This window comes from Palaemon carinicauda, chromosome 1, assembly GCF_036898095.1.
Source record: "Palaemon carinicauda isolate YSFRI2023 chromosome 1, ASM3689809v2, whole genome shotgun sequence".
Classification (NCBI taxonomy): domain Eukaryota; kingdom Metazoa; phylum Arthropoda; class Malacostraca; order Decapoda; family Palaemonidae; genus Palaemon; species Palaemon carinicauda.
The window spans coordinates 17,693,361-17,710,667 of record NC_090725.1 but is presented as its reverse complement, the minus strand read 5'-3'; the positions used below and the strand labels follow the sequence as shown (position 1 = coordinate 17,710,667).

At 35.8% G+C, this 17,307-nt stretch overlaps 1 protein-coding gene across 5 annotated transcripts in view; it reads right to left on the bottom strand.

The window, feature by feature from the left end:
• LOC137647192 (serine/threonine-protein phosphatase 2A 56 kDa regulatory subunit gamma isoform-like) overlaps positions 1-17,307 on the bottom strand; it is an 84,487-nt gene that overhangs the window by 5,872 nt on the left and 61,308 nt on the right. For all 5 annotated transcript variants that reach the window (XM_068380546.1, XM_068380557.1, XM_068380524.1 and 2 more), the window contains exons 6-11: positions 14,370-14,500; positions 14,084-14,143; positions 10,383-10,596; positions 10,019-10,138; positions 6,777-6,904; positions 6,461-6,562 (exon numbers count right to left, since the gene is read on the bottom strand). In XM_068380546.1, coding sequence (XP_068236647.1) covers positions 6,461-6,562; positions 6,777-6,904; positions 10,019-10,138; positions 10,383-10,596; positions 14,084-14,143; positions 14,370-14,500 — 755 coding nt within the window. The remainder of the gene's footprint in view (positions 1-6,460; positions 6,563-6,776; positions 6,905-10,018; positions 10,139-10,382; positions 10,597-14,083; positions 14,144-14,369; positions 14,501-17,307) is intronic.

Below are 17,307 nucleotides of genomic sequence, written 5' to 3'. Positions count from 1 at the left end.
GACAAAACCTGACTGCATGCGTCCAGCATATGTCCAGACTGCCGCATACGTCTACTTTGCCGTGAGTTTCCAGACTGCTGCATGCGTCCGGAATGCCAGGAGTCTGCCGCGAGCCGTGAGGGAGCGTCAGTATCGCGTCCGGTCAGTGGCGCAAAAGAGGCAACTGTTTGTCTATCATGACGTGGGGACAAAACCTGACTGCCTGCGTCCAGCATATGTACAGGCTGACGCATATGTCCAGGCCGACGCATGTGTCCAAGTTGCCGTGAGCTTTCACACTGATCAGATTGCCGTGAGCTGTCCGCGTGTAGCATGCGTCCCGCATTAGCGGTAGTCGCGCATCCCGCAGAACGCGAAGGTGAGAAAACTGTTTGACTATCTTGTTGAATGGACAAATTTTGACTGTTAGTGTCCAGCATACGACCAGACTCGCGTCTGCGTCTGGAATGCCGTGAGGGAGAGACCAGACTGCTGCATGTGTCTGCCCTAACGCTTGCCACAACGCGAGCTGATTGCTGCGAGGGAGCGTTGCTGAGTATCGGAGAACTACACTGCCCAATACTATCGGAAGACCGTTTCCTTGGTCTATTGCTGTCCTTAGATTCTTTTAGGTATAATTTTTCTGCCCGAGAATCGTAAGCGTCAAACAAAAGACAAAATAGACTTCTTTAATTCAGCCAAATCAGATACATGATGAGCGCCGTGTCCGCTAACTGAACGATGTACTGATTGCTGAGTGGTATCGACAACTGTCGATCCTTCTAGCGCGCCTTGTGCGCGATCTGAATCGTGTAACGATTGTTGTGAGATTGTCAACAGTATTAGCGTCTGCGTCCAGGTGGTTACCAGGGGAAAGACCCTGCGACCTTTCCGAATCTAGGGGAAGGGAAGGAGCGTGTACTGACGTAAACTGAGCACCTTCTTCATCCAACAGACTATGCGTCTTACGTAATTGTTTCGGTGCTGACACGTCGTCTTCATCCGAAAGGAACACCTCCGGCGAACACCAGTCACTGCAGGAGGGTTTATTAGGAGATATACGTCTCTTGAGAAGTCTAGAACGTAGTGGTTGGTGCCAACCACGTCACGGTTTTGCGTTATCCGATGAAGACGCATACATTTTAACCTCGTCTTTACTGTGGCGAGGGGGAGCGATCTGTACATCGTTAACATGATCGCTCGAGGGGACGTCCATTCGCTGATCAAAGTCTGACATATCCTTTGGCCTTTCAACATTCCTTCTCCCAGGGGTTGGGGAGCATGAAAGAGGTCCTAGGCTGGGATTATAACGGACACGAACGGACGCACCCTCCACTGAACTGACATTGAACACTACACTTTTAATTATTTCACATTAGATCTTAATAGACTTTTCCGTTGCAAGAGATTATACTCTTTCGTCAAGGGCTAGAAAGAAAATACAATAGAATATAAGATTAATATTAGTATTCTAAAAATCGAAATATAAAATAACGATACAAGTAATTGTGAAAACAAAATAAGATTGTCAAAAGTATTACGTATCGTAGATTAACTGCATTGCGTCATTATATGTGCCACTGAACACTAGCACTTTAAATTATTTCACATTAGATCACAATAGACCTGCCCGTTGCGAGAGATTATCTTCTTTAGCCAAGGGCCAGAATGAAAATACAATGGGATATATGAATAATATTAGTATTCTCAAAAGCGAAAAATTAAATAACGATACAAGTATTGTGAAACAAAAACGATCGTTTTATATCTGAAATCTCCCTTAGAAATACTAAGAGCCTAAAATGACTGTACGCTCGAGAAAAACTCTAAATCGAAAATTAACTAAGGGAAATATACTAATAGGACAAATATATACTTGAAAATAATATATTTCCCTACATTATAAACATACTTATGCTTAGTGAGCTAATATTTTCAAAAATTTCTTGCAAGAAAAGAAAATAATTCACATAATGCAAGTCATACTATGCAGATTACGTAACTGTAACTAGGATTGTGATGTCATCACGATGGCGGACTGAATTCCTTCAAGGTAATCACATTCCGCTCTGCTAAGAGTTACGTTACAAAATAGTGACATCACAATGTTTAATGCAGAAAAAGTCTTCCTTCCATTTTAATTTTAAGAGTTGTTCGTTAATAAAGTAGGGGGAAAAATCTTTGATCCCTCAATGTACGAACAAGGAACGAAAACAAATACATACATGCTCCCTGCTAATTACAGTGTGGGAAGTAAGAGCAGCTCAAAAGCCATTCTAGCTCAACACCCAAAGTTTAACAACAGAAAAGCCATTACTGGGTTTGAAAACTTGTTTATCCTTGAAAATCAAGTTCAATTAAACTGTCCAAGTTGGACCAGCAAAAAACTATCCTATATAATATCTTCGATAGTTGAAAGGCAATGAAAGCTTTTAATAATAATCAGACAAAAGGTACTTCACCAAATTGTAGAATAAAGTAATATATCTACGAAACTAATTCCCGAGGTGTTGACTCTATCAACGACATAGAATTTCTGAAGAATGTTGGGAATGGTTCTGATAACCTACAAGTGATGGCGCTCATGTAAGACCACCTACTGTCATAGCGGCGATCGCCACGAATTTGAATTTTCTGTCGTGACGCGTCTAAACGCGACATTTAAGCTATATATATATATGTAACTACCAGGGAAGTTACATATTCAAAAAGTTAATTTGCAGTATCCCTTACATCCCAACAGTCTTGCTTTTTGCGTTTTAACTTTTCACTTGTTCCCTTCCAACTTGAATGTCTCAGCTTCAACTAGCTCCACTATTTTCCATTAAAGAACAAATCTTTAAGGAGAGCCCTCCCAGTATAATTGGGACTCATTAACATTCCTTAAATTTAATTATGATAATTATTAGACTTCTCATAGTAATTGAAGCACGAAAATTTTGAAGAAGTTGGAGAGGCAGTAGAACAAGCTCAAAAGTAACAACAAAAATAAAACAGCAAATAAAACTAAGAGCAAGACTTAGCCATAGCCTACAGTATACTGCTCCAGGATGTAAATACCTACTAATATATGCAAGATTTTCACCTCTAAACTTTGCAATGAAATTCTAATAACAAATTTCAGCTGTGTTTTGCTTTTAATAATAAAATGCAAAGCAATGAATCAATAAACATTTGTAGCACAATTTCCATGTAACTGCAGTATACTTAAAATATTTCATCCAATCAAGTTAAAATGCTTTTGGGGGATACTTCCACCAGTGTACATTGCACAGTGTATCTTGGGAAAACAATACCACTATTAATATGCTTCCATCAAGGTTCACTGCTAATAGTAGGCATTACAAGTACCCATCATTATATGATTGGGTGAGCTTAATCCAAAATAGATCATATTATGAAATGGACTTAACATGGATTTGTTCCTAAACACTAAAAATTTTGAAGAATCTTATAAAACATACATAAAGAAATACGAATGTACTTGCACTTTAAAATAAAGCAAGACCATTAGTTTCAGTAACTTGAAATTCAATGAACTAATGAACATGAGTAAATAAAAATCCTTACATACAAGATGAGACATACAATCAGATGTTAGCAATAAGTAACATTCCCTGCATTTACACGCAAGAACAAAAAATTAATATGAACAGAAATTTTTCAATTAAAATCAGAAATGTGGAAAAATATATTTACATTATGTAATTTTGATTCATGAACTGGATGAAGGGAGGTTCTTCAGCACTGATGTACAACTGGGGAGAGAATTCTGCAGTTGCACTAGGAAAGTAGAGCCAAATTTATAAGGTACGAACAAAATTATAGTTTCAGGCTAAACAATGAGTGCAGCTGAAGGCCAAAGTGAAACCGTAACAACAGGTAGAGTAGCTAGTATTACTCTCAGTGCACTGTCCAACTCCCATCAAGGATTATACAAATACTTTAAGCTCTGATGTTTAACATAACATTTACATAAAAAATTCAATCTTAAGCATAGTGCTAAAGGCTTCAAGGAAAATTACAAATTCAAAAGTGAAAAGGGTGACTGGATGGACTTTGGGGAGGAAACTTTCCTATTGAATTAGCAGTAAACAGTTTATCTATCAACTTATGACCATGGTTGTAAGTAATACGGTACCACCAAGAGCTGTAACTAATGTGAAGTCACTTATAAGCTCAGTTTTAAGACCTTTCCTCTTGCCAAGCCTTCAGTAGTCTCTGAAAACAGCAAGATACAATGCATGGGCTACAGAACTAGAGAACACCTGAGTACCATAAATCGAAGGTCAACCCAGTTGTGTGTAGGTCTTACAGTAACATTATTTTTTATTGATTTTATGAATCGTGCCCAAACAAGTCTACACTAATCCCTGGGAGGCCATTAAGCGCACACAAACAATAGTGCAATGCAATGCAGTGTAATAATGGCATTACCTTTCCCCCCAAAAGGAAGTAACCAATTTGCTTTTGCAGTATCTACAAAGTCCAACTGCCTTTCAATTGCAATGCCTCTTGGATAACTTGAGATACTGACATCTAATTATCACAATAGGTGAATCATTATTACAGAATAAAAAAAAATTACACAAAAGTATAAGAATACTTGTTAAATTAGGAGAAATTTAGTCCATATGAAGATCATATGATTTACATTATGCTTTATTTTTGCCATGATATTGCAGCTTACAGGTCCATGACCTTTCAGGCTATTTTTTCGAATTAAATATTTGTCAACACAAAGAGACATAAATAAACCTTCATTGGTGTTAAAATACTGTATCACAGATAATGTCTACATCAATGATAATTGCATACATATGCTTATTAGAAAAGAGGCCTGTTGCCTTTTAGAACATTAAAGAATCTGAAATATTCAAGAGAGGTTATGTTTTGGCTGATAATTAGTATAAGATAGCCATAAAAGAAACCTTGCTTGGTACAATCTTGGGAACATAAATGGTAGGCTAACCTAAAATCCACACTAACTGGGGTGTACTTAACAATTCCTCCTTTGCTTAAACACAAGGACTGGTCACTCATTGTTTAAAAGAAGAAGAAACTTTTGGATAAGGTTTAACAATAAGCAGAGCTATAAGAAATTCAATATGCCTCAATCCTGATTTTATAGACAAACTGACTCATAGCTTGATGGATGAGAATCTTTTCTTTTTTTATACCAGAAATCTTAAGATGATTTAATTGGTAAAATTCCTTTGTTTTCTCCTACGACATTGTAATTCTCAGCTCAAGAGTTGTTATTTTTCAGTTAGCTAGAAATTTTCAAAAACTTCTAAATAATTGGATTGGAGTTATATATTTGGGCTATTTGACAGGAGATGGCCCTGGCCCCTGGAAAGCCATCAAGTGCCTACCTGCAACTGGGGGGAAAACCGCACACCATTAGCTACGCTAAGAAGTAGAAGTTACAAGACCTTGGAGAGCAAGATAGAAGAGAGCAAACCGGAATGAAATACAACCGGAGGCTTATAACCGATTGTCGCCAGAGCTGAAGAGACATTGCAAAGACCCTGACCGTAGGGCATACATGCACAGATTGATGGCACTCTCAAAGTACCTTTAGAATTGGTAATGTTATACTGAATTGGAGTTTATATGTCCTTGCACTTGAGCTGGGAAAACCATGCAGAACCGTGGTGCTACGAGGGAATGTGGGAAAAGTTGTACAGTACTATGTAGTTGGAAGGTATGAGAGATTGGACCGGAGAAAGGAAATAAGAAAAGAGGTAAAGAGGTAAAGAAGAAACCTCAAAACGGTCTCAATTTCCACTTCCCCACATCGTAACCTTGCAAAAAAAAAGGTACGACTACTATTATCTTTGGTTTCCTGTGTTCAACAAAGTATCGTGCTCAGAATATAACATTACTATATTCTGCATTTTCTTTCTACAAAATTTTCTCCCTCTTCCTGAATTATCTATTAAAATTACTTACCATACCTGTATAATGCAGAAATAAATTATCCTAAATTAAGCATATAAAAATATTACATTATGTACCCTTCAAGATATAATTTCCTATCAAGAGGAAATGCTGAAGTATAGCATACCTTGACTTGTATTTCATGTAAAATCTTCCAGTAGAAGATGAGTTTCATGTAAAAAAAAAAATGATCTCTCTCAACAGTACTGTATCCATACATTACACATCAAACTCCTCAAAAGCACCAGTGTGTAACTAGTTTTCTCTTGGTAACTGAATTGTACTAACTTTTACTTTACTGTATACTTAACACAATTCATCAATTACTTTCAAAATGAGTTTTATTGATTTAATCTAGTTTCAGACCCGTAAAATGGGTGTTTTGATGAATGAAAAACCAATTTTTGGGGAAGTGCTGTGTTGAAAGTCTTCATTAAATGTGACCATACAGTACTGCAAAATTAATAGAACAAGAGATAATATCTAATGCTAAAATATCTTTATCAGCCCAGTTTCACCTCTGACATAAAATACTTACTTTTGTCTCTCAGCCTTGTATTGCTGCGTGCATTCATCAAAGAGCTTCTGATTCATTTCCATAAAAAGCTTAAGTGCGTTGTAAATCAACCCATGTATTGTTCTGAAATTAAGAAAATATATGAAGGCTTCTAAAAATCAAATTGGTGTAATCAAATTCATAAGACTGTAATTCATAATTACTTAAATGAAAAAATCTTCTATATGCACCACAAAACCTAGGAAAACTTGTAAAACTATGGATAACATTTCAGTCAAAACTATATTAAAGATATGCAAGCATCTCAGAAGGATAATCTATGACAAACTATACTCACTTATTCCAATGTGATTTGGAGTTTTTATAAAGTGCTGGAAACATAATAGGTAATATGGTTTGGGCATTGTCACTAATTAGTGACAATATGTATTCATTATTCCAATAGTAGAGAGCTCGCTCTGCAACCTGCAAATGCACAAGTATATATTCCATAACTTAATACCTAAAAATTCTGAGGAATCACAATATATATTCAAGCACATTTCTTTATAATCTATAAAGCTTGATCGTACAAAACAGATTTTTATTACTAAAATCCATTATTTCTATACCTTCAAATTGCAAGCTATTAACTTGGAATATATTAACATTATAAAACTAAAACTAACATATTTTATAGCTCTACCCCATTCTTTCCCTTCCACACTGTGCCCGTGTCATAAGCAGACAGCCTAGAAAGTTGAGTTGCAAAGACTTACACAAGAAAACTGTCAGCAACCACAGGAAGTAAGTTCATTTTATGTCGTGACAGCCTACTAAACACTAAATTAAATATAATACATGAAACGTAGAGAGGAAGGGGAATTATTCTTAATCAAAAGGTAGATATGGAATATGATTTTTTCTTGTATCAAAACCCCATTTATTTCCATGAATCATAAGCTTACCATCACAAAAGAAACTCAAGTTTATTGGTAAAAGTCATAAGAAATTAACTAAATAACATTACAGGTTTACCATAAAATAAACTATTGGGAAAACACTGATAAATAATTACTGTAAATACTTCCCCAGCGACAAAGGAAATTCCCCTCACGCACCCTCAGATTTAAGATTTTATAAAGGAACATTTTCCTTCCTATATTTTTATCAGTTAATAACTCCCTAGTTTGAAAAGTGATATAACCTGGAATCCATTAATTCCTCTTAATCATCACCTTTAACACACTTCTGTTTGACTCGTAAATAAAGGATACAGGAAATTTTAGAATAAAATCTTATAAAGGATAATCTGCCCCTCTGCATAACAGTAATGCCTTATCCTATGGAAGTCGAAGACTGTACCCTAAAGATAAAATTTCCTAGATGTTTTTTATTACAATTTTCTTTTGTACTTCAAAAGGTATATCTTTCCCTCTACACCTAAAATTTAATTGCCGAAGAGCCCAATGGTCAGTCATTAACGGTAGAATTTACCTTAGGACTTTTAGTAGAAATATCATCCACTAGGCCTTTGCTTTTATCTATAACTTTTAAAGAATAAAGACACTACCTTAAGCCTCTAATTCTTTGTAAAAAGGCCAAAACTTTGCCAAATTTATTTAGTAGAGGCTCCAACATCAACACCTGTAAAGAGGTATTGGGTTAATTATTGCCTAAACATGCTGCTAAAGAATTCCCACCATGGCATGATTTAGCTGAAGATTGATTTAATTTTGTGAGAATTTTGCACACCATGGATTGTGTGAACCTTTATCTGATGCCACTAGCCTCACTATCTGTTGATAAATACAGCTTTAACAGACGTATTGTCATGATGATAAAATCCTATCCCTTAAAAATAGTATAACCCATTTCCTTATCTACACTCTATACAGTCACAGACTTGGGATGTGCACTGCTATGACCAACACTAGATTCAAGAGGATCCGTTTGTATTATAATTTATTCGGGATCTCTCATCATGTTAGGCTATGGGGAACACAGCACTGTTACAAATTATATATTTCACAAGATTATTATAATTTCAAAGTATTGTCAGAAATCAGAATTCATATAAAATTGAACCACTGTTCTTTCATAAAACTCTTCAAATGAGTGAAAAACTACTTCAGCCTTCCCACTGATGAGCTATATTATATGTAGAAGTTAATTGCACTTTTTCCTAGGAAAATTAGTTTCCTGTCAAGTTAGTAATAAATTTAGTATTAATAAATCAAAGGTGCTTTCTTCTTCAACATCTTATTTATTTATCATATCCTTTGTTACCCTTTTTTCATTGGAGTGTGCAGTTATAGAGGGCCATACGAAAGTTAAGAATTAATTAAGTGAAAGAGGTCAAGAACCACAACGCCAGGTGATAACATAGCATGAAATCTTGCCTAATTAAGCTGAGAGCTAGTCTTAACATGACTCGATTTGTCTGGTTACAATGACAGGAAGAGTTGGAAATTATTTTAGTATTGAAACCCAATTCTGTAACAGATGTAAATATCATCAAGTACAGTAATTGACATATGACCTTGTGTCACCCCTGAAAATTTTAAGACAGAATAGACGCTAACTGAAGGCAGTGCTAACAATATTAATACACAGAAAGTATATGATTAGAAAAACCTTATCAGTTACAAGTAATGGTAACTACTGAGCCAAACTGTGAAACTTGAATGAATATCAACTATCATAGACACCCTTGTAACCACAATATCCATACGAGATGAAATACCCTGCTGCTGCCTCCGATGCCTTAGATGACCGCGGAGGTGGTAGCAGTAGGGGATTCAGCATTATGAAGCTTCATCTGTGGTGGATAATGTGGGAGGGTGGGCTGTGACACCCTAGCAGTACCAGCTGAACTCGGTTGAGTCCCTTGTTAGGCTGGGGGGAACGTAGAGAGTAGAGGTCCCCTTTTTGTTTTTGTTTCTTTGTTGATGTCAGCTAACCCCCAAAATTGGGGGAAGGGCCTTGGTATATGTATGTATGTACATCATAGATGTTAGTACTATCTTACCTTTTCCTTCTGTTATATCCCCTATCCTATAACCTTCCTTATTACATTCAGCATCCCTATCTTTTAGACAAATTTACTAGCGGAACTAAACAGCAGTCTCCAAAATAAACAAATCCCACAAATACAACAAATGCAGGTCCAAAAACTACTAACATAACATTAGTTGCACCAAAGATATCTAGGTTGGTCATGTCAATTACACATAACAGTACCTTAATCCCCTGGACAACAAGTAAAACCAAATTATACAATAGATGAGCAATCATTTGATAAAAACTTCAAGTAATGGCAAGAGACAAGGTGTGTGTGTGAGATGTTCCTTCAGTTACAGCCTTTCTTGGTTGGCAGCAATTTTCTTGCTTAAATCTAGGCCTCTCGAGTGTATAAGCAGCAAGTGTGCGTGTAGGAAAAGGATGTCGTAGAGTTGGAGAATTTACTATTTCACAAGGCAGTGAAGGTTGAGCTTATGATTTGAAGACAAAATCCAAGGAAATATAAAAAACTAATAAAAAAAAAACTAGTACAGGAACCAATGCAACAACCTGACTCCTTGGCAATCATATCTATACCTGGAAATGTGGTGAGGAGACACATTTGGCAAGTTGACGAAATAACGGGACCATCACTTTTACAAATTCATTTGGCTCAATAACATCCAGTATTTCCTCAAGCTCGTTTAGGAACATTACCTGTAAAGCAAAAAATTTTTCCGTAAAAATTACTATATTATATGACATACATACATATAACAAATGTACTTATACTCAATTATCTAATACAGTACTTACTATAAATGATGATCCAATATGATTACTACTAAATTATTAAAAAAAAAATATAAAATGAGAGAGAGAGAGAGAGAGAGAGAGAGAGAGAGAGAGAGAGAGAGAGAGAGAGAGAGAGAGAGAGAGAGAGAGAGAGAGAGAGAATTACCTCTTTAGGGCTATGGACTTTTGGCCAGAGCTTGAGCAGCGTTATGATAACAGGTTCCGTTAAAGATGGATCCTTCTCGAGAAATTGAACTACACAATAGGCCAATTGAGCATGATACACACTCAGAGACTTAACCTTATGAAGAGGAAGCAAAACCTTCAAAAGAAACACTTTGTGTTCCTCTTTCAGTGGCAAGGCAAACCCATTGATGATACTGTCAAAAGATAAAAAAAATTACAGTAGTATACATAAAATATAAATGATTAGATACACACAAGAAAAATCATACTTGCATCATGAGTAATGATTTATATCTATTCAAGAAAAAAAAAATTATGGCTATAAACTTATTTTAACATAAATGAATGCATTCTAAAAGACAAAACTACAATTATAAGTATTAGTACTACCATATAGTTCAAACCAGGCATTCGAATTATAGTCAAACCATTCGGTGGTGGCCGCTGAAAAGAGATCTTTGCCAGAATTTATCGTGTCCGAACATATACATATACATATATATATATATATATATATATGTATATGTATATATATATATATATATATATATTACTTACATACAGTACTATGCTCAATTTTTTTTAATGAGGCGCATTTGCGCCGACTCGCAGTGGTGCCCTTTTAGCTCGGAAAAATTTCTTGATCGCTGATTGGTTAGAATTATCTTGTCCAACCAATCAGCGATCAGGAAACTTTTCCGAGCTAAAAGGGCACCCCTGCGAGTCAATGCAAATCTGCTTCGCTAAAAAGAATTGATTATAGTCTTTGAATAATAAAATCCTCTTACAGGGTGCAACTAACAACCTCTGCTTAGAATTTAGGAAATTCAGATTATTGCATTAAAATTCACTAATCTCCTAAAAGAAAAAACACCTAATGGCATCAGATACAAATGAACTTCAAATCAATCTGGTAATTGCTCAAAATCTCGACTTCTCAGAAATAGCAAAACATTCAAATTCCAAATAAATGGATGCAATTTTTCTCCAAATATTTCAAGCTTTGAAAAAATGGGTTTCAATATTCTGAATATGTATAAATAAGTGCTTTTAGCAATATTTTTCGTCACCACTGGAGATCATAAGGAAAAATCATCACATTTAAGGGTTACTAATAAATGGTGCACCCCTTCCTTTAAAATCCAAATACATCTCTCCCCCCAACACAATACATAATATACGTTATATGTACCAAAGGAAGACATGGCTAGCATAATACAGCAATTATTGTCTGTAAATTTTTCTGGGCAAATTTTACACTTAAAGCCTATTAAGTATCATCTATAGCACTTTTGGCATCTTTAAACAATCATAAAAAATTTAAATATAAAAAGCAGCAGACAAAGAAATAAGCACATGTAGCAAACACTTATTTACAAATACCAGTTTGAATATAAGAAAACTATTTATCTATTCCTCAGGAAATCACAGAAAATGGTTGAATTACTGTATAAGGGATACTACAATAAATAGCGTTCCCTGGATTTTTTCACAAATAAACAAGTACCCAGTTCATAAAATGGTTGCATACGAGACTGGCCGCACTCGCACGAATAATAATAAAAAAAGGACCTTTTAGCAATTAAAACATTTTATTCATTAAAAAATTATTCAAAACATGAAACGTATATATTCTTGTAAAAAATGCAAAAATCTGATATTCCTAAATTCCAAGCCAGAGGTCGTGAGTCACTCTCCTTCCTCAAAGGAAGGATTGTTTAGTCTGCACAAAGGGGTGCAAATTTAAGGGTAGATCACCATTTATGTTCCTGGGTTGTATCAGTATGGGCTTCTTTCATGGTCAAATTTTATTCCTATCAAGTTTAAACATAAACTCTAGGCAACAGCTTTGCTGTGATTAGTTATTACAAGTCAAATCTAATCTACTATTTTCCCATAGATAATGTGCATCCAGTTTCTCCAAATAAGCACAGAACTGTATAAATTGTCCTAGATTTGGTATCTTGACACTCGAGAGGGATTACACCCATCAATTATGGGGAATAAATTTTCACGAAGAGAACAAACAATACGCTCACTCCCTTTCAACAAATAGTGACCAATTCAAATACAAAAGATCATACAAAATGCCATTCTCGTCATCTTGAGATTTTATATCTTACAGTGTGACACATTAGTGACAGGCTGCCAAGTGTTATATCCTAACAAAACCAACAAACAAATGATCAGACATCCCAACTACTGGGCTAACCTTTCTTGTTATAAAACCAAAGGAATCAATGTATTCTAGGTCCAAGAAATTAACAAATTTAAGATTAGCCTCACTAGTGATTTGCTCACACCCCAATTCATGTGCTCACAGCCTGATTGTGAAGCAAAGTAAAATGTTTTCAACCAATGAAGATTAGTAAAAGAACAGGAATTTAACTACTCCTAATGATGAGCATTAAAATCACCCACAACTTAAAAAGATTTTTGGAAATTCAAGGTCAGCATTTCTGTACAAAATTAGGTAGTTTATTTTTCCTAAGAAAATCTAAACACAAATTTATATTCCCATATATGAGAAATGTATGGAGCAAACCCTTCTTGCAACAAAGACAAATAGAAACTTCCTGAACAAAATCTATTAAAACCTAACCAGGATAAAAATCAAACCATCCTTTTACGTATCCCAGCAGTTACAAAAACAATATAAGATGTCACAAAAACTCTTAGTATATCGAGACTCCCTGAAAATGTTTGGAGTCAAAAAAATAAAAAAAGATTTATGTAATATTGTAACAATTTATATCGATAATCTTTGTTATAACCCACAAGTAGCAGCAAGGACATCAACTATGGAATTTAAATGAATAGTATTATCCCGAACCATAGCTACTTTGTCTGCTATGGCTATTTTGATGTTAGATATGTAGATAATGGAAAAATAACATACCAAACCTACAAAACATGGAATAGGTTTCCATACCTTGTTCTGACAGAGATATACATTCCTCACAATGAAATAGGATAGAACATTCCTGTCCTAGTTAAATATGACTATAGAAAAGAGAATGACATTTAAAATATAAAATTACACTAATACTCAAAAGAGGATTTTGATGCATTAATCCCGAGGCTGCCCAAGGAAAAAGATGATGGGGAGAGCAATTGAATTTTTATTTATTCTGGGTAATATTCGTGAAAACGAATATCAATTATTTACATTTCTACCATATAGTTTTGCTGGAACAGCCTCTAAGGTGCTGGATATAGGCCTTCTAAAAATTTGAACTGATTGTACATTTTTTCATCATAGTGATGAAGGTTTAAAAAATCAACAATTTTAACTTATACTCTTGAGGGTAGCATGAATGATCTATTCAAGACTTGTAATAGGGGACTATACAATGAATTTATTTCAATAAATATTTTTTGCATTATGTTTATGACCTGATCTTATATTGTAGCCTTTATTTTTACATGACATTCAAAGTTTGTCCATTTAAAGACTCATTAAGTTCAATACTGTACACTGCTACCATTAGCTCAAATAATTAAATAAGCATATTCTATTCAACTATATGATTCCTAATTAAAAACTATAATAGTCAAATTGATTTATTTCAAAAACTTTAAACACAAAATAGTAAAGGTGTAATGTAACCATTTAATTTTCTTCAAAATACTTACCTACACGTTTTCAAGAAAAAATCTATTGCCTACAAAAATTCTTACCTTCCTAAGATTTCTAACAATTCTGCTACACCATTATGATGCTCAGTCTCATATATGAATCTGTAATAAAAAAAAAATTAATAAAATATCAACCTGATATAACTACATATTTAATGTCCAATCAAAATAACAGAACTTATATTGTAAAAATGAAAAATTCTACAAATTCTAACAATTACATTTCAAAATACCAACTGCAATATAGTATCTAATTAGTCATGAAAATCTTACAAATTAGTCATATGAGAACATAAAATTTCTACAACCCAGAAAAAAAAACACTTACTTGTAAAATATATTGTTAATTTGTTTTCGAATAAACGCTCTCAGGCCTAAGAACTTGCCATATATTCTATGTAAAGTGGTCTTCAAAAAATCTCTCTCTCTAGGATCCTCTGAATCAAACAGTTCTAATAGCTGAAATAATAAAAATCACATGATACTTTTAACTTTTAGATTTGTAACTCGAGAATTATTTCCTCCTTAAACAATATTTAGTTTTAAATATAAATTTTCTTCCCACTTTTACATAAAACCATTCACCTCAATTTGAATATTTCATCTTAAAACTAAAAACTTTTAAAACAGTATAAATATTTCCTAGCTATACAAACACAAGACATTTATATGGGGTTACTCAAGTCTTTTTGCTAAGACCGAAAAAAAAAGGGCCTAACTGACAACCATGCATGGCTACCAGCAATACCTCCACACTGAGTTAGTGTGCTCCAGAGGCTGGCCCATTCTCAGTATGATCAAGACTTGAGGGTTGGATGAGGTGGGACATTTGGATAAATGACTCAGGTTTGTATAGGTGGGAAAAATACAAATAGCTTTTAAAAATTTGTAGTTTCTTTTTACGTGGATACAGACTTCCAAGTCATTTATAGGGGGGAGTCTTCCTTACGTAGAAGGAAATATCAGTCGTTAGACAGGCAACTATCCAGCCCTTCATTAACAATAAACCACAAAACAATATTACATTAAAAACCATCTTGTAAAGAGGCAAGGTCGATATGTCAGCCTCATCTTACAAATCAATGACCTAACGACGAGTAAGTATTCTGGTACGAAAAATATGTAGTTGTCCCATTAACACATTGTCACATACAAAAAGTTTGATTATTCCTACCTCCATAAGGATTCCTTCAATGAAATTACTACCAGAAGAGGGATGGACTAAGAAGTGAGTGAGGAAAACATGCATTCGACTTTCACACCCTTTACCAGATAATAACTGACAATGTGACAATAGGTTAACTGTCCTGCAATAGTTTGGCCTAGATTATTTGCTGTGCTGCAAAAATAGGCCTCATAGAAAATGTATCAAGTGATTTATAAGTAGTCTTTTTAAGAGTTAGCTGTGAAGGTAGTTTTCTCTTCCAAAGACCTGCACTTAGGACTTGAGTCACCGAGTGTTTTTTTCCAGAACATTAAGGTTGCAGCAAGACCATGAATATTATGAGCTCTAGAGGCCCTGAGCATAACTTCACACAACCCAAAGGAAATTGTGTTCTTTGAGATCTTTTTGATGCATCCAGTGCTCAAGAAAAGTTTGGAGATTTTTGGTTGACAAGAAGCAGTTATCTTCAAGATATCTCCTCCAAGAAAATAGTCATCCCATTTCCTCAGCAGGCTGATACCCATGGCATGAGCCCAAGCTAAGACCAGGGCCATGACTCGAGAAAAGACTTTGAGTCGCTGTCGACAGGCCGTAGCACAGCACCATGAAGTGGTAGATCTTGTCTCTGAATGGAAATCTGAGATACTGTCTGGACCCGAGACGAATGGGGATCTGAAAGTAAGCATTTTTTTCATGTCTATGGTCAACAAGAAGTCTTTCTCCCTGATGGCCTAAATAACAGTATCTTGAACCTTGTTTGGAGCACAAACTGGTTCACGTGGGAGAGGTCTATGATAGGTCTCCAGCCCTCTGAAAGCTTCTCTACCAAAAAGAGGTTACTGAAGAAGCCTTGAGATCTGTCCGAGACCTCTTCTACAGTGCCTTTGGACTGCATCCAAGACAGGTCTTTTGGGAGTCTCTCGAAGAGAGTTGAGGTTGTCGGAGTCCATGTCAGGGGAGGACGACAGTCCGTGAATGGGACACGATACCTTGAAGGGAGAACCTCTACCGTCTTGGGTTCAACCCTAAAAACTGCCATCTATCCCATGACTTCACAGATATCCACTAACTGGTGGAAAGTTAGGGATCTACCATAACAAAAGTAGCCATGACGGCCTCTTTCACTTCATCAGGAGAAGCGACCTCTCCAGGAAAATTTGGGGGCTTCCTTGGAGGCTGGTTGGTGTCTGGAGATAGTACATATCTCTGGACAACAACTGTTTAGAGAAATTGGTCAAACCTGCATCTTTGCATTTCAAGATACAGTTCACCAACAGGGAAACTGTGATGATGTAAAGGGAGCTCTCAGGCCTCTTCAAATTGTTTTACTACAACTGAGTTTTTCCCGTTTGCTGAAACGGCAAATTTAGACACTGCTGCTGACCAGTGGTCTAGCCAGGAGCAGGCCTGCACAGCTGACATGGCAGCTACCTCGATGTTTTGCAGCCCAGATGCCATAAAGGTGGAAGGCAAGTTAGCTAGCTTATCACTCGGTATACCTGGAACGAGGGCAGCAACACTCTTGCGTCGATAGCTATAGGACTAGGGAGTACCTCTGAGCTGACATATAATTTTCTTTGACGAGATAACGCCAAAGGAGGCAACTGGGACTATCTGCTAGACCACAAGGAGTTTTCAATAGGTCGAGCGTACCGTGAACCTGGTTTGACAAGGACACATCAAACCTGAATTTTGTGCTATGGGATTCTGTCAAAATGACATAAGATAGTGCAGTACCTGCTTTTCATCGTATGTGGCTCATAATCTTGAAAAAATGACACACCTCTGATCTGGAGGCAAGAACCTTGGATGGGGTACTAGGTTGCCTCGGCAGCTCAGATCTTAAATCCGCCATGAAAATCTAGTCATCCCGATACCTCAGCAGCCTGATCAGACGAATCATCAATAACAATCACGGACGAAGTAAAAGGTGTAGGCACCTGCTTCAGTTACAAGGCTAGAATCCTGTTTGGGAATAATGTTAGGAGGTTTTCACTCTCTCTGGCACATCCTGGAGTTTACTTCTGTAGTTAGAATGTTGACACATAATTGAAATAAATTAGATGGATCCTTGACTGCTCCTGAATACGATTCTCTGTCC